Source organism: Orycteropus afer, unplaced genomic scaffold (assembly GCF_000298275.1).
Source record: "Orycteropus afer afer isolate SDZICR_OR568_19922 unplaced genomic scaffold, OryAfe1.0 scaffold00192, whole genome shotgun sequence".
NCBI lineage: Eukaryota > Metazoa > Chordata > Mammalia > Tubulidentata > Orycteropodidae > Orycteropus > Orycteropus afer.
This window is the reverse complement of record NW_006921779.1, coordinates 2,390,575-2,408,435: the sequence shown is the minus strand read 5'-3', so window position 1 is coordinate 2,408,435 and position 17,861 is coordinate 2,390,575. Positions and strand designations below refer to the sequence as shown.

Here is a 17,861-nt window from a genome sequence, read left to right as displayed (position 1 = left end):
AATGGTATTTTTATTTCAATTTCACAAAACAGGAAACAGAGACATTAAGCAGCTTGGCCAAAGCTGATAACTAGTACACACCAGAGCCATGACGGAACCTAGGTCTAAATGTCACAGAAGAAACAATTTTAAGAATAAACTTGATTTAAATGTAAGAGGAAGAAAAACCATTAAAACTCAGGTTCTTTCTCCAATATCCTACAATTGCAAAAAGAATTTAGCAATAACTAACATTTATACCAAAAACACAAACTTACTACCATCAAGTCAATACTGACTCATAGCGACCCTATAGGACAAAGTAGAAATACACCATAGAGGTTCCAAGGCTGTAAATCTTTATGGAAGCAGATTGCCTCACCTTTCTCTCATGAAGCGGTTGGTAGGTTCAAACTGCCAATCTGTTGGTTAGCAGCCAAATGCCTTAACCATTGCACCACTAGAGCTTCTTAACATTTATAAAACCAAAAACCAGACCCACTGCCATTTAAGTCAATGTCGACTCATTAGCAACCCTTTAGAATAGAGAACTGTCCCGTAGTGCTTCCAAGGCTGTAAATCTTTACGTAAGCAGACTGCCTCATCTTTCTCCCACAGAGCTGCTGGTGGATTTGAACCACCAGCCTTTTTCTGGTTAGCAGCTGAGAGCTTTAACCACTATGTCTCTAGAGCTCCTTTTAACATTTGTTGCCCATATAAAATGTAAATTTGGGACCTATATTACTCCTGCAGGACCATGTTTGAAAACCAATATGTACACAAAACAACCTCTGGGTCTTTCCCAGGCCAGCAGGCCTCACTGTGATGGAAATGCTGATGACTAAGGAGAGAGTACACACATTCAGGCAAATGACAGACAAATTGCTAACCAGCTTCATCTGACAGCAAAAGGAAAATGCTTCCCATTCTGGGCTTCTATAGACCTCGCACATACAGCATTAGCAGCCTCCCTACTAGACTCCACCTCTCAATACAGGGACTATTTCTTTGTACTTTCTGATATTTGACAAAAATAAGTGAAAGCTGTGGAAAGAATGAATGGATCCTTAACACTAGGATTTCAAGCAGAAAGTCCCATTTGTCCTAGTTCTGAATGGCAATTCCGTGGGTGTTCAGAAGGGAACCTGCAGAGAATGTAATCACAGTATGCAAAGACTAAGTGGGTGGTTTCCCTCTGGGAGAGTCAGCAACATCCCTGTATGTTTGAATGGATCATTCCATTGCCTGAGGGATTCAGAATGTGGAATGAGTTTAGAACTGGGTCTCAAGAAGTAAAGGATACATCACAAAAAGGCTCTACAACACTGAAGTCAAATTTTTCCTGTTACTCTGACACTTAAAATTGGTCACACAAAAAAAGACAGGGCTTCTAATCGGGTCAAACTGGTTCGGTCATGGCCAACGGCAGCAAAATTGGAACAGACTCAAATCTGTAAAATGTGGGTGTACAAGAACAATAACCAGAATGGGGAAAATTACAAGTCGAGGCCCTGGAACAGGAGACTCAGAAGAGGCAAGGTGAGCCACTTCAGGAGACTGATGCAGGAGACCTGGTTATTGCCAGGACTATGGAGAGCAACCCACATTCAAAGCAGTGCAGTCCACTGCCATCTTTGAGCTGGACACCACTGTTTCCATCTGTACCAGTCAAGAGGTTTAGATGCTATGCAATGCACACACTGCCCTTGTTTCAAAGAGGGCGATTTAAGTTTTTAGCACAGCATGGACCTGTAATTTTTCCTGTTCTGGTTATTGTTCTGGTATACCCACATTTTATAAATTCGAGTCTGTTCCAGTGTCGCTTCATCAGCTGTAACTTAACTGGGAAATACTGGTTTGAAGCCATGGGGAAAAAAAATCTCTTAGACATGCCACTGATCATGTAATTCACTCATGGTGTGTTAAGATGCAATATAGCAGCCTAGTTCATAAAGTATCACTTTAAGCACACTTCTTGGTATAACAGGATATTCTTTCCCAATCAATGCACTAGAATACTTTGGTGCATCATGAAGAACAGATTTGGTATATGATGATTCCTGGGTTTCTTCAAACTTCTTGGCTACCTATTCAGCAGAAAAGTGGCACAGTCAGTTAGCCATGAAGAGTGCATGGTGATTCAGACAGAGGTAGATGAACAGATAACTAGACAGTACTGGAAAGACACAGGTGCAAGAAAGTTTGGGAAATAATGGACTGCATGAACCAACAAAAGGAAACACAGATCCCTAGATACCTGGAGTACAAGGGCATTGACAGAGCAACCCCTAAGTACGAAAGCTAATCTTGAGCAGAATGACAGTATTTTGATTGGCAAGTTCCTTTTTTTTTTCTTTTAATTTTATTGTGATTTGGGTGAAAGTTTACAGAGCAAATTCACTTTCCATACAACAGCTCACATACATTTTGTCTCATGACATTGACTACAATTTACCACAGTGCAACAAGCTCCCCTCCCACTTCCTCCCCATAGTCACCTCTTCCCTGTGTCCTTCCTTCCCATGCACTCCTGCCCCCAAGCTGTCCCCCTGTGCACACTCAGCCCTTCTACTTTCCCATGATTGATCTCTCCAAAAAGTGTATCTACCTACTGTAAATGTTCAGCTCATATGCTTGTAAAATTTTTGTTTAGCTGGAAGCCATAGGAGTGGGTTCAATTCCAGACCTGAAGGGCAGCTAGGGGCCATAGTCTCAGGGGTTCCATGAGGCTCTATTAGACCAGTAAATCTAGTCTTTTTTTTTTTTTTTTTTAATAATTTTGAGTTTTGTTCCACATTGTTCTCCCACTCTATCCAGGATCTCCTACAGAGATCCCTCTCCAAGTGGTTGACAATATTAGCTGGGTACCATCTAGTTCTTCTGGTCTCATAGTCAAATAGGCTGAGGATCAGATGGTATACCAGTCCCTTGGACTATTTGTTCAATGCATCTTTGGTTTTCTTCATTCTTTGCTCTGGATGAGAAGAGACCATCATTGCATCTAGATGGCTGCCTGCAAGCTTTTAAGATCCCAGTCGTTGCTCACCAAAGTAGGATGTGGAACAACATTTTTCTGTAGTATGTTATGTGACTGGCAAGTTCTTAAAGCTGCCAAATCAACAGGGAGGCAATACTAAAACAGTCAATATGAAAAAAAGATATGCAACATTAGAGCCAGAATGACCAGTGGCTCTGAGGTATGAGAAGATAGTATCTGGGGCAAGGTTCTGGTTGGTTTATCTTTTGCACAAGACAAGCATGGGGCGGGGGGGGAATGAAGTAACAGGTCAGCCAGCTATACACTGTAGGAAACAATGGAACAATCAGAGGTAAACAGGAAAATCAGGATAAAATCTGACTCACAAAGTAAGCTGCTTAGGAAGCCTAGGAGACTAACTAGTTATCAAATGATTTGATTTCTCAAGAATAACACCTGGGCAAAGTGACACAGAATAAGCCAAGTCAAAAACAAAAAAGGTAAGAGATGATGAAGGATGTTATCAAATAGTTATAAACATTGGTCTCTTCGGGCCAATTAAATGGATTTACATACTCCCAAAAATCACTGTTTTAAAAAAAAACACTAATGTAAAATGGTACTGCAGGAAGCCACCTCTTAATGCCTGGTCATTCAAGGAAGAGTTTCAAAGCCTATCCCCCACCAATCGGCCACCTATTTATTTCAGGAATAGATTATAGAATCTTCCATGTAGGTCTCATGAATAGAATGGGAAAATGTGAGTAGGAGGGAAGTACAGTGAGCTAAATTCACAGCAGACTGAACTAAAGACCCTGTCCTTTCAACATGATTACCAACAAGACCTGAACCCACCAATGGCAAACCAGGCTTGCAAACAATACAAGGTGGAAAAGTGACAGCAGTAGCATAGTGGCTAAGACACTTGCCTGCTAACCAGACGGCTGGCGGTTCAAACCCACCAGCCACTCCTCGGAAGGAAGGTTGGGCAATCCTACTTCCGTAGTGATACTGCCTCGGAAACCCAAGGAGGGGTCGCTATGAGTCGGGGCCGACTCGACGGCACATAACAACAACAACAACAATATCACTGACTGTACAGTCATTACCTCCCTACCATCTCCTTCTGTTCTGCCTAGATCAACATTTCCAAAATGTGTTCTATAGAACACTGAGCCCTGGAAATGAGACCTGAATAATGGTTTTCCCCAAGTTTAAACATTTGGAAAATTAAGCATTTCCTTTCTTTTTAATCAACAGCACATCAAAAGCTCCAAGAAATCCTGTAATAAACAAATCTTGGTCTTGGTTTAACCAAATGCTTTTTAAACATTTGGTCATGATAAACTTTTCACATAGTAATCATTAGCTGAGGATGGTCTAAAGCTGAGGCTCTAAATCATGCTCAAATTTTCTATGCTGAAAAATTGTTTCAATCCCCTTGAGCTACTACTGCCTCATCATTCTTCCTCCAGCTACCAAACTTGAATATTTAAAAAAAAAAAAAATGTTGGCACTTCCTGCCTCCTATTTCCTCACCACCTACTCACTTCCCCATCACTTGCAATCTAGCTTCAGCCCTTGATGCTCTACGGAAATTCTTCTCATGATGGGAACACAACTGCACAACTTGCAGAACTAATGGCTTTTTCCTCATCCCTCAACCCCTCTGCAGGGTCAGCTAGGAAAAGTCACACTTTTCAAAACTCTCTTCCCAAAGATTCCACAATACTGCATTCCACCCCATCTCTTTGATTAGTGTGATCTTCCCTGGTTCCTCTTTCTCTTTCCAACTCTTAAATTCTCAGAGCAATTCTTATTTCTCCCTTGAGTAAACTGCCCACAGTTTGAACTATTGCCCTTTTGCGGAGCCACAATTCTAATCCCAAGCCATTTCCTTGACTTCAGATTCACATTTGCAATGGGCTTTGTGACCTGCTCAATTTACTTTTCTGGAAGGACTATAAAGTCAATATACTCCAAACCAAACCCATCAATTTCTTCACCAAATTTTCTTTTCTTGATTTCTGTTAATGGAATCACCACTCCCAAGGGCAACAGAGTTAGCTGCTTTCTCCTCAACATGCCCATGAATCTGCCTCTATTACAGTATTTATCACAGTGTACTCTATTTAACTCTCCACCTAGACAGAGAACCCTGTCAATCATCTGTGTGGCCCATGTGTTAAGACACAATAGAAATTCAATGCACTTGGAAAAAAATGGATGAATCTTTCCAATCCAAAGGATTAAGAACTTTTAAAATTATGTCCAATTCAGGGCTCATTCTTCAAAATTCAATAACATACAGTTCACTCTCACACGCCTACAAAAGCTCTGGATTCCTTTCACGTACAAGGTTACTGTCCTCCATCACGCTTAATGAAACCCCAAACTTAAACGACAACTATCTCCTAACTGGATAATCTGTCTCCAGTTTTCCACTGTCTCTAAAATACCACTGCTGCGAGAGCAATCCTTCTAAACTGCTGCTCTAACCACATCACTTTAAAATAACCAAAAAACCAAACTCGCTGCTGTCGAGTAGGATCCAACTCACAGCAACCCCTCCTTGGGTTTCTGAGTTGGTATCGCTACAGAAGTAGATTGCCCAATCTTCCTTCCGAGGGGTGGCTGGTGGGTTTGAACCACCAGCCTTCTAGTTAGCAGTCAAATGCCTTAGGTACTACGCTACCAGAGCTCCCTCACTTACTGGCTCAAAAAGCTTCAATGGTTTCCCACTGCTTCCAAAATACAGTCCCAACTCCTTAGCATACTATCACTGCCTTCTATGTTTGAACTTCTACTATCTATCACTCCTTATCCCAACTATTCCATATGTTCTAGTCCAGGAGTCTACAAACTCCAAAGGGCCAAATGCAGCCTGCTGCCTGTAAATAAAATGTTATCAGAACAGAAGCACACTCCCGTGTTTATGTATGTTCTTGTGCTGCAATGGCAGCATTGAGTAGTTGCAAAAGTGACCATATGACCTGCAAAGCCCAGAATACTTATGATTTAATCCTTTACAGAAAAAGCATGATGACCTCTGTTCTAACAGGAGAACTCGCTATTCCCTGAAAATGGCCTGTGCTTTCTCAACTCCACTCCTTTGTTCATGCTGTTCCTATCAGTTAGAAAGCCCCTCCCTGCCTTTTAATCTAAATTACACATACTTTTTAAGATCACCTCAAATGTCACCTCTTTAAGACCTCTCTGACCCCCTGACGCTAAAGGTGACTTTCTCTGCACTTCCAGGCAATATCTGTACCTCTCTCTCTCACATTTACCACGTTGTGCCTATTGTTAAGGTGTTAAGGTGTTGGTTATTGTTGTTGTTGTGATGTGCCGTCAAGTTGGCCCTGACTCATAGCGACTCCTTCTTGGGTTCCTGAGGAGGTATCACTGCAGAAGTAGATTGCCCAACCTTCCTTCCGAGGAGTGGCTGGAATAAATATATTTCTACTTCTATACTGTTAAATTGTCGTAGCTACTTCTGCAATCCTATATAGCATAACAGTACCTCACTTTATAAATGTTTGTTGAACTGAAATGAACCCTGACAAACTCAAATAACAGGCTGAATTCAGTAAGATAAAATTCAGTTAGGGGATATTCTTAAGACTGAATGCAGGCCTTCCTATTCAATTGCTTAAGATGAAACAGGGGGAGGATTATCTTAAAGGCTGTGCACATTAGAATAATCTAGAGCAAGGTTTCTCAATCTTGATACTATTGATATTTTGAGCCAGATAATTCTTTGTTGTAGGGTGGGGTCCTGTGCTCTACAGAATATTTAATAACATCTCTGGCCCCTACCCATAAGATTCCAGTAGCACCTCTCTAGTAGGACAACCAAAAATGTTTCTGGCCATTGCTTAATTATCTCCTGTGAGAGCAAAACTGCCCCCAGTTGAGAGGTACTAACCTAGGGGTTTCCTAGTACAAACTACAGTGTGATGTTACTGTTAATAAAATATAAACTATTTCTTAATTGTAGAGTGTCCAGATTAAGAGATAAGGTCTCCTCCTGCATTCAGTGCTAGATGATTTACCCTTGTGAGAATGGCTTCAATTCTAGATTTTAAGGACTTTGGAAAACTAGGATTTATATAATCAAAGGTGACCAGGCTAATGACAGATGGGCAAAATGTTCTAAAAGGGATATTTAAGTAAATGGAAGTATTTATTCTGTAAAAGAGAAAATGAAGAAAAACCCATGATAACCACCTTTAAATATCTGATGGGCTGTCCTGTGGAAGGAAGGTTAACTTGCTGTTAGTCAGGAAGACCTAGAACCAGTGGGAGGCAGCTGCAGGAAGACAGATTTTGGCTTTATGCAAAAAAAGCTTTCTAACAATCAGAGTTGGCCAAAAATGTATTGGGCTAAACTGTGAAACACTGTTGTCCTGTCATTCTGGAAGGGTTCAAGCAGAGACCAAAGGAACTGATGTCAGAGATGCTGTGGAGAGATTTCTGCTTGAGGTAGGAGGGGTAGGTAAAATGATCTCTCTAAGATTCACTCTAGCTCTAGATTCTAAGGTTAGCAAAGGAAAAGTCATTATGTCAAGAATAAAAAAATTCTCTGCCAGGTGTATAGTAGAGCTGACAAGGGGCAAGGTTATGGTCATTGCTTGGTCACAGCCAGCTACCCAGAGCGACCGAGTAGTTGATCCTGCGGGCTTGGGACCATAGTCGCAGGGGACATCAAGCTCAATTGGCATAACATACCATACAAAACACTGTTCCACCTCCTACTTTGGCGAGTAGCGACTGGGATCTTAAAAGCTAGCAAGCTGCCATCTAGATGCAACAATGGGTCTCTCCTCATCAAGAAGAAGAAAATCAAAATTAATGGAAACAATCAGTCCTAGCGACTGGTACACCATCCGATCTGCAACCTATACAACAATGAGACCAGAAGAACTAGATGGTGCCCAGCTACCACTGCCATCCACTTGAAAGGGATGTAGGAGATCCTGCATAAAGAGGGAGAACAATGTGGTACAAAACTCAAAATCATTTGGATGCAAAAAAAAAAAAAGAAGGTGGGGACCAGGTTTGCTGGTCCAATAGAGCCTGGTGGAACCACTGAGACTATGGCCCCTAGCTGCCCTTCAGGTCTGGAATTGAAGCCACACCTGTGGTTTCCAGCCAAACAAAGTACAGGCATGTGAATTAAACATTTACCTCAAGTAGACACACACCCTGGAGAGAACAATCATGGGAGAAGGAAGGGCTGCTTATACACAGGGAGACAGCTCAGGGCGCAGAAGAGTATGGAGGGATGGACACTGGGAAGAGGTAACTATGGGGAGGAAGTGGGAGGGGAGCTGTTGCATTGTAAATTTTGGTCAATGACATGAGACAAAGTATATTATGTGAACTGCTGTATGAAAAGTGAATTTACTCTGTAAATCTTCACCCAAATCAAAATAAAATTTAAAAAAAAAATGACACATTTACCTACCCTAAAAAAAAATTAAAAAAAAAAAAAAAATTCTCTGATTTTAAGACTTTAATTACAATAAAAGAGACACCTATTTTGATAAACAATGTGCCCCTATCTCTGTTTGGTAGAATCTTATAGCTACTCCCTGGTACTGCAACAACCAGTGACTTACTTTTTTCTAATTAACATGCAGTCAATTCTGGGATACCTTTAAACTTTATCTTTTATCCCCCTAATAACCACCACTTACAATCTGTACAGTGCTTTACAGTTTTCAAAGCATTGTGACAAACAACCTAACATTAGTGATATATGAACGGGAAACCTTATTTTAGATACACTGCTCTCTCTTTAGCATCTCTTGCCTGAATTTCTTGTGAAAGAAAGCTAGCCTTTGTTATTCACGAAACACTCTGTAAGATAATAAAGCCTATGCCAGCAGATATGCATCTCCAAAACAAATCATTTATACACAACCTAGAGATGAGTCAAATCTAGTTATTTCACTATCAGATAAGCCAAATCAGTTATGTCAGCATTAGAACCATGTAGTTACCTCTTAGGGAAATTTCTATTTTATTCCTGATTTGGGGAAGAAAATTTGAGGGATTATAATTAGTTCTCCAAAATTCCAATGTGGCCATCCAAACCAATAGTTCCAGAAAGCAAAAAGCAGTCACAGCAAAACATGAAGCACATGTAGCGACTGTCCTTTACTCCCCAGCTAAAACTGCCAGCAGGAGTTGTTCAAGCAGCCAGTGTTCAACTCTCCCCAATGCCAGACTGCACCCTCATCCCCACCTTTACTTACTTCTTTACGTTTCGTTTCTGGACATTCCGACTGCAGAGTGAGAGTCGCACCTTCGATATTTCTTGGCATGGGTGTGGAACCAGGGTTTATTGTTAAATGAATTTGATCTGGTGAGATAATATGTTGCACGTAACCCTGGGACATCGCTTCGTGATCTATTAGGTGAAAGCCCTCTTCACCCCCTACTAGAAAAGGCAAATGTTCTCCGCACTGTCCATCATCATCTTCATCCTCCAAAGTGCCAGGGTCTTGCTCAATAAGAACAGTTGTCCTATCATAAACGGTTCCAGATGAGGAAGGCACCAGTCCGTTTTTATCCACAAACCTGAGCATCTTGTCATCGGGAGTCAGGTCATCTTCCTCCGCCTCCAAGTAAATGATGTTGTTGTCTGGACTGTGTTCCCCCATGGTTCAATAGTGCTCAGCTCAGCTGTGAGAAATGGAAAGGTAATGACCCGTCTGCAATAGAACAAGGCCAGAGTTAGAGCCATACCACAGGACCCAGGGGTGCCCTCCACAGTAACAGGAGCTCATCTTCCCTCTCACTTAAAAGAGCAAAACAATGCAAATAAAAAATCATCTTCCTTGGGAATAATCTTTTTGTGTTTAACTTCGAAACCCTTTACGTCATTTTTAAGGAAACGTAATGCCTTTCTTAAAAAATTAAAGTAGTAAGTAGCAAATCAGTTCCTAAGACCTGACTGTGCCTTCCTGTCAAACACTGTGAAGACTGGTCAAAATACCTAACGGAGCAAACAGAGCAGTACCTGCTTCAAGGCTTAATTGCTATAAATCTTAAAGTAAGGAAATCCCACCCAAATATCTCCCAAATCAGACCATGATGCAGTGTAATCTCTGGCATGAGGAGCAAGGTTTTGGAGCCATGCTAACCTACCTACAGATTCTGGCTTTGCTTTTACTACTTGGCTAACTCTTCTGTGCTTCAATTTCCTTATGTGTAAAGTGGGACTAGTAATTCCTATTCCCTCTAAATTGTCACAGGGAGTAAAAGGGAGAATGCATGCAAAGCACAGTGACTGACCAATAGTAGAGGAACAGTGTTGATTCCTATCCTCCTTCCTGGAGCAGATGCTTTAGCTTCTGGGTGGAGAGAATGCTCCCTAATCCAGCACACCTAATGAAGAGCACTTGATCCTTTTCTGTCCTAAAACAATCTGGTGTCAACCAGAAGCTATGCTTGTATAGTGGCTCTCTTGCTTACTTTTGTTTCTACAACACCTAGCAAAGTATACTGACACTAGAAGTTCAGGAAATGTTAGCTAAATGAATGAAAGACCTACAGAATATACTCTCCTAGGCAAAACACCAAATCTGAAGCTTCCCTGTTCTGGAACTGTGATTCTTCTTTCACCTACAATAACACACAGGTTCTACAAGCGTGGCTATGGCAAGCAGAACAGAGAATTCAAAAATAATCAACTCATTCCTTTTAGTTTTCCGTCTGGCTTTGCACTTTATCTTTCTCTTCTGCTCTAGGTTAGAAAGTGAGTCTTTATGTAGTAGGGCGGTTAGACAGAGAGATAGTTACTAGGGACAGGCCAAGGGATCGGATCTGGCTCGACCCCTAGCTCTGGCTTACGCAACCCAGTAGATGTACATTTCGCTGCATCTGAGAGGAGAGATAAGAGCACCAAGGGCCCTACTGGGCTGTCCCGGCACCATAAGCGGCAACGCGGAGACTAACTGTCCGGAACAAACAGAACAGGAGGTTTGAAGGTGGCAAGCGAGAACGAAACACCCCAGAGAGGAAGCTGAGGAAAGAAACCTGCCTGGGATAGCCCCCAGCCTAGGGTTACACAGAAAAATCCGAGACATTATAGGGGTGGCTCCAAGCCGGGCTATGAGGAACAGGGTCCGGGTCTCCATGGAAACAGAGGAGGGGGGCTGGATACCCATCCCCATGGAAACAGAGGAGGGGTGGGGTCCCTATAGAGACTGGATTGGGGTCTCTACTGGGAAATGCTTCAGAAGGGAGCCTAAGTGTCGCGCCCCTCGGGAAGCCCCAAGCCCAGGCCGAGTCTAGTTTCGCCTTTTACCTCCGCGGCTCCCGGCAACGGCGGCAGCAGCAGCTTCTCCCCTCCCCAGCGGCACCATGATTGCCCCCACCTTCCCAAACGTCACTTCTGCTTCCGCTTTCCGGAGGAAGGTGGAGAAAGCCACTCCGCCTCTCCCTCGGGTATCTGGTTGGTTTAGGCGGTCTGGGGGCTGAGCTCGAGTCTCCAATTGGCGAGCGGGAGGGGCGGAGCAGGGCACCGAGGGGACATTGCCTGGGTGGTGAGTTTGACCCGTCCGGGAAGCGCTCCAGGTACCTAGCGAACAGTGCAAACTCTCGCGGCCCCAGACGCAGGGGAACAGGATCGCGAACCTCCAACCCCTCAACCAAAGGCGCCTCAGCCTGGTTTACGCTGGCCGCTCTCGCCCTGGTGGACACAGCAGAGTTAGCCATCACAATTCTGGCTCGGATCCACAAGGGTAGAGCCGAGAAGCATGTTCGAATTTCCCTTTCAATGGCCCCAGCTCCCACTCATCACTTTATTTAAATATAGGCGAGGACAAGGACTCAGTAGAGAAAATAAGGAAGAGTGTACCTAAGAGAGAGACCTAGGAGTACTCCAAGCCAAGCCAGAGAGGACGCCGCCACTTTTTCTCACATGCTTTCAAGAAAAGCCCAGTTCCCTTTCTTGTCACACCCCCTGCCCAAACTGCCTGCCCCAACTTTTCCCCAGCAGAGAGGACTGTCAGCTTCAACAGGGCTCCCGCTCAGGCCAGTCAACTCCACCTACTGGCCATTTCCTTTCTTTAACCGTTCACATTTTCTTTCCTGGCCATTTCTAAGTTAGCATTTTACGCGACAAGCAGTGATATTCCAGTGCCTCAAAAGCAATTTCTTATGCCTTTGTAATGCTCCTTTCCATCAAACCCAAATACCAGGAAGATCTATTAGCACTCCCAACAGCCACTGCCATTTTGTCCTGTAAGTTGCCTCTCAGAGTAGGGCAACCCCCAGAGAAACTAGAGCAGATCAAGGGATTCAGGCTATGATTATACCATCTTGTACTTGAAAAATGTGCATCGTGCCTGTTACCCATGAGACTCCCATGCAATCGTCTCTTTGGTCGCTGACCAACTGCCCCAAAACTTACCACCACAAAGGCCCAGCTATCAAGCGCCATCAATCAAGAGATAGAAAACATACACAACTACTGTTAAAAATACATTTATCATCAAAATATATTATACATATGACAGGAGGGATGCATTATATACAGTTTGGAGGATTTGCTGGTCCAAAAATATCCCACTTGCTCCATCAGAACTCTGACTTGAGTGTTTTCATTTTCAAGACACTATTGTCCTCAGTGGCCAGCCTCACAGTTACTGAGCCACATTTGAGTAGGTAGAGGGGCAGGATCTTCGTATGCATAGACACATATTCTCAGACTAAGCACTGGAAGCATCTGGGGTGGCTATGATCTGTCTGTTCAGCAGCTTCCGTCTGCAGTCTTGCTGTCCAGCTCACTCTCTTCTGAGGACTCCAAAATTTGTTTAAATGGTATTTGATCATGGAGCGCTGACTATGCCCTGAAGGCAGGCTGATTGAGCGTAAGAAAAAAGTTCATTTATTCTTTTAATTTTAAAAATTAAAAAAGAGAAATGTGTGTTAAATATAACTAAAGTCAAACAATGAATGTCAGTTTTATTGTCGTCGATGTTCTCCTATGTCTTCACAACTCACAGTAGCACTATGTGTGCTAGCCTCGTGGTTCTGGGCTCAAGAGAACAAGCAGTCGCCATTCTTGCTTCCAAGGGGCCTCACACCCTCTTAAGGCCTCCCTTGAGCTGAAATAGGTGGCGTTCAGGGTGAGTTGCAGAGGAACTGGTGAATAAATTCTTGGGCCTTCTTCTTCTCTGCCATTTCAAGCTTTTGGTGACCAGCTGGGCTTCGAAGGAGCAAGCTGCCAAATATGCTCGCTGCATGAAAAACAGAAAACGAATGATTCAGCAGAAGATGGTACTACTTACTCTTGTGTTGCTAGGAGAGGGGAGAAATGACCCAAAACAGTATTTTCTTCTTTTAGGAAAAAACTAGTGGAGAATTAAACTTTGTCCAGAGCTTGAGATTTTAGTTCCACGAGAATGGACTTGGGACTGTCCTCAATCACAATTCACGTAATGGGTTTCTCAGTTGGCAGAGATGCTTCTCACAAACACTTGGCTGCTTACCTAGAATATTCTCATCCAAATGATTTTTTGCTGAATTTTTCAGCAATTCTTGCAAAAACGCCATCAAGTAGTTAAAGACATTTTTGTGGAATGTGGGGAGAGTGGAAATGACCTGGAAGAGAAAGAAGTGGGGTTTATTTTCTTGTTCGTTCAATCAAATATTCTGTCAATTGCGTACTATATTCCAGGAACTAAGTATATGACCCAAGTACATGAGTAAGACTGTGCATAGGAAAGTTTGATCACTTGGCACAAGTGCCAAAAGAAAGACACAGACCAAGCACTATGGGAATTTGGAGGTCAAACTTGTAACTGCATGTCCTCAGATGACTTCAAGGAATAGAGAGCATTTTAGTTGGGTCTTGAATACAGACAAAATCAGCAGAAGTGAAGAGTATAGTATTTAGAGCAAAAGAAAGCAGTAGCAACAAGAAAAAAAAAGGGAGGGAGGAAATCAGTGAGATACATCAGGAGAATACAATATAAGAAGTAAATTTTGGCAGGAACACAACTGTTTAATAGGCGCTGATAAGCCTTGAAGGGTTGATCAGGTTAGAAGTCAATGAGTGCCCTAGCTATGTGCCTATCAGAATCAGTTGGGGAGCTTGTACAAAATCAATGCCTGGGCTACATTTACAGAGATTCTGATTCAGTGCACTCTGAGGCTCTGGAATCTGTATTATTAAGTTTTCCCAATTATTCTCCTATGGTCTGGTATATGTGCAAATCACTAGGCTAGATCACAGAAAGTCTTAAACATTTGTTAAGGAAAACCATTAAGTGGCAATGGACAGCCAATTACAGTTTTTGAGCAATAGTACCATAATGAAAGAGAGCACTAGGAAACACAATCTGAAGGCAGTATGTAAAACTAATCAGCAGAGGAAGAGCTGGGATACAGGGACTTGAACCAAGATAAGTGGATGGAGAGAGAGAACATGGGAGACAAATCAATGGGACTCGGCATGTGGGAGATGAGAGACAGGGAGGAGATAGAAATGACTCAGGTTTCAGGGTTGAGTCACTGAAATTAATGGTGATGGCATTAAAAAGGAAAAAGGACATGAGAGGAAAAACAGGTTTGGGAAGTCAAGATATGAAGCTGAGTTTTTAAGACACTAACCCTTGAGGGAATGTGTCCACTTTGTTCTCTCAGGCCCCTTGAAGCCTGGGGCTAGCAACATGTGTACAGTGATGCGCAAGGCTTCCCCTCACCTGTTTACTCGCTGTGTAGTTGCCAGAACACTCCAAGCAGTTGTGGTAGGTGCTGTAACAGATGACAGGCTCTGGCAGACTCTCAAGGAAAAGCAGCAAGGCCTCGGCTACGGAATGATTGTTAGCAGCTTTTGGCCCAGGGTTAAGGAACAGTTGATGCTGTTGCCTATGATTAGGAAAAGGCCTAGGAGCAAGAACATGCCGGTACTGCCCACCCAATCAGTCTCTTGGCTCAGAGCTAGGACGCCAGCCCAACATCTCAAAGGGGACAAGCTGTTTGTCAGCTGAGCCAAGAACCTGAGTTCTTGCTATATTGGTTACTTAAAGTCTTCTCTTCTCCATACAAACTTGTAAGTAAGAACATAAAATCTGAGGGAACATCAGCTATGGAGCCTTAAAATACGCTTTCTTCCTTTCTCTCATTTATATTCACATACATACATACATACACAGAGCTCAATGTCTGAAGGATACAGAGGTTATCAATCATTCCAGTGTCCAAACAGTCCCTGATATGCTCAAATTCTGACCTCAGGCCAGGCTGCTGAAACAGATCTTCCTGCAAAAGGGAAACAACACACAAAACAATTATTTTCTTAAAAAATCTGCAATGGTTTCCTGACCTAGAAATACAATCACCAGCACAGTACAAAAAGGAGCAATGTGCTGAGGTCCTTGGATCACCTTGGCAGACAATTTGATTAAGGTTGATGTGGCTAATTCATCTTGTAGGTCTTCCCAGGCGTGTTCTTTAAGATGACAAGCCATCTATTACAAGACTATGGGTAAGATATAGTAGACATGACAAGAAGATCCAATATAAGGAAAAGCATTCAAGCAGTAAAGCTTCTTAATCAGAAAAAGAAAACCAGAAGAAAGTATACCATTTTTAAGATGGAGAAAGCTAAAAAGCCACCTTTGTGCAAATAAGATGATGGCAATAAAGGCATTTCCATTCATCCCAGGATGCTTTACATTCACTTGTTCTATTTAACAAATTAAAGCCATATAACTGTATTAGTAATAATAATATTACATGCATTGGTCAAAAGTTACCTTTAAAAAGAGTTCTATAGAGCAGGTACAATAGCACAATGATAAGGATGTGGGATCTAGAGACAGACTCTCTAAGTTCAAATCCCATTCCACACATCAGTTTTGTGACCTTGACTATCTAAGCAAGATCTCTTACCTGAGAGCTATCATGAGAACTAGAACTACATGAGGCAGTGCCCTAAAACACTCAGAATATGCTTGATATGTTTGTTGGAATAGGCGATAAATGAAAGGGAAAAAAGATAAAAAGAGAATGTCCTAAAAACGTATGTTGCTTGATGAACCTTGAAAATATTCGCTGAGTAAAATAAGCCAGTCGCAAAAGGGTAAGTACTAAATGATTCCACCTCCATGAAATATTTAGACCAGGCAAATGTATGTCGCTGTTGTTGTTAGGTGCCATTGAGTTGTCTCTGACTCACAGCGACCCTGTGCACAGCAGGATGAAACACCGTCTGGTCCTGTGTCAGCCTCATGATCCTTGCTATACCTGAGCACCTCACTGCAGCCACTATGTCTATTCATCTCGTTGAGGGCCTTCCCCTTTTTCATTGACCCTCCACTTTACCAAGTATGATATCCTTCTCCAGGGAATGGTCCCTTCTGACAACATGACCAAAGTAGGTGAGACAAAGTCTGGCCATTCTTGCTTCCAAGGAGCGTACCAGCTGCACTTCTTCCAGGACATATTTGTTAGTCCTTTTAGCAGACCATGGTACTCTTAGCATTCTTCTGTAATACCACAACTCAAAAGCATCAACTCTTCTTTGGTCTTCCTTATTCACTGTCCAGCTCTGACATGCATAATAGGCGATTGAAAATACCATGGCTTGGGTTAGGCGCACCTTAGTCTTCAAGGAGACATCTTTGCTCTTCATCACTTGAAAGAGGTTTTCTGCAGCAGATTTGCCCAATGCAATACGTCATCTGATGTCTTGACTGCTGCTTCCATTGGTGTTGACTGTAGAACCAAGTAATATGAAGTCCCTGACAACTTCAATCTTTTCTCCATCTACCATGAAGCTGTTTATTGGACCAGTTGTGAGGATTTTTGTTTTCTTTATACTGAGGTGTAATCCATACTGCAGATTGTAGTCTTTAATCTTCATCTGTAAGTACTTCAAATCATCCTCACTCTAAGCAAGCAAAGTTGTGTTATCTGCGTATTGCAGGTTGTTAATGAGTCTTCCTCCAATCCTGATGCCACGTTCTTCTTCATATAGTCTAGCTTCTTGGATTATTTGCTCAGCATACGGATTGAATAAGTATGGTGAAAGGATACAACCTTGATACACTCTCTTCTTGATTTTGAACCGTGCAGTATCCCCTTGTTCTGTTCAAACAACAGCCTCCTGATCTATGTACAGGTTCCTCATGAGTATTATCAAGTGTGCTGGAATTTCCATTCTTCTCAATGTTATACATAATTTGTTATAATCCACACAATTGAACGCTTTTGCACAGTCAGTAAAACATAAGTAAACATCTTTCTGATATTCATCTCATTTCAGCTAACATCCATCTGACATCAGAAATGGTATCCCTCATTCCACATCCTCTTCTGAATCCAGCTTGCATTTCTGGAAGCTCTCTATCAATCTCTGCAACCATTTTTTAATTATCTTCAATAGAGTATAGATAACAAATGTATAGAAACCAAGTATTAGTGGTTACTGAGGGAGGCCTCGAGGGGAAGTAGAACTCATTGCTTAGGGACACTGAACTTCTAGTTAAGGATGATGATGATGTTTGACTAATATGATGAACATAATTAATTTCACTAAATTGGACATGTAAAAACTGTTGAATTAGCAAATGTTTTGTTACATACATAAACCGAAACCAAACTCACTACCATTGAGTCGATTCCGACCAATCATGACCCCCTTTGGGTTTCCAAGGCAATAAATCTTTATTGGAAGCAGACTGCCCAGTGTTCCTTCCGTGGAGTGGCTGGTGGGTTTGAACTGCCAACCTTCTGGCTAGCAGTGAAATCCCTTAGGCACTATGCCACCAGAGCTGCTTTGTTACATACATATTTACCACACACAAAAAAAGTTGAAATGGTGAATGTTTTGCATATGTATTTACTACCATAAAAAAGGCAAATGGTTAAAAAAAAAAAA

The 17,861-nt window shown here is 42.2% G+C and overlaps 2 protein-coding genes across 2 annotated transcripts in view; both read right to left on the bottom strand.

Moving 5' to 3' along the window:
* MTF1 (metal regulatory transcription factor 1) overlaps nt 1-9,627 on the bottom strand; it is a 48,686-nt gene extending 39,059 nt beyond the window's left edge. The window contains exon 1 of the mRNA XM_007947616.2: nt 9,220-9,627. Coding sequence (XP_007945807.1) covers nt 9,220-9,627 — 408 coding nt within the window. The remainder of the gene's footprint in view (nt 1-9,219) is intronic.
* A 3,469-nt stretch (nt 9,628-13,096) lies between these two features.
* Nucleotides 13,097-17,861, bottom strand: part of INPP5B (inositol polyphosphate-5-phosphatase B) — a 76,206-nt gene continuing 71,441 nt past the window's right edge. Inside the window, exons 20-23 of the mRNA XM_042781880.1 lie at nt 15,154-15,238; nt 14,680-14,807; nt 13,465-13,576; nt 13,097-13,212 (exon numbers count right to left, since the gene is read on the bottom strand). Of these exons, the coding sequence (XP_042637814.1) occupies nt 13,097-13,212; nt 13,465-13,576; nt 14,680-14,807; nt 15,154-15,238 (441 nt within the window). The remainder of the gene's footprint in view (nt 13,213-13,464; nt 13,577-14,679; nt 14,808-15,153; nt 15,239-17,861) is intronic.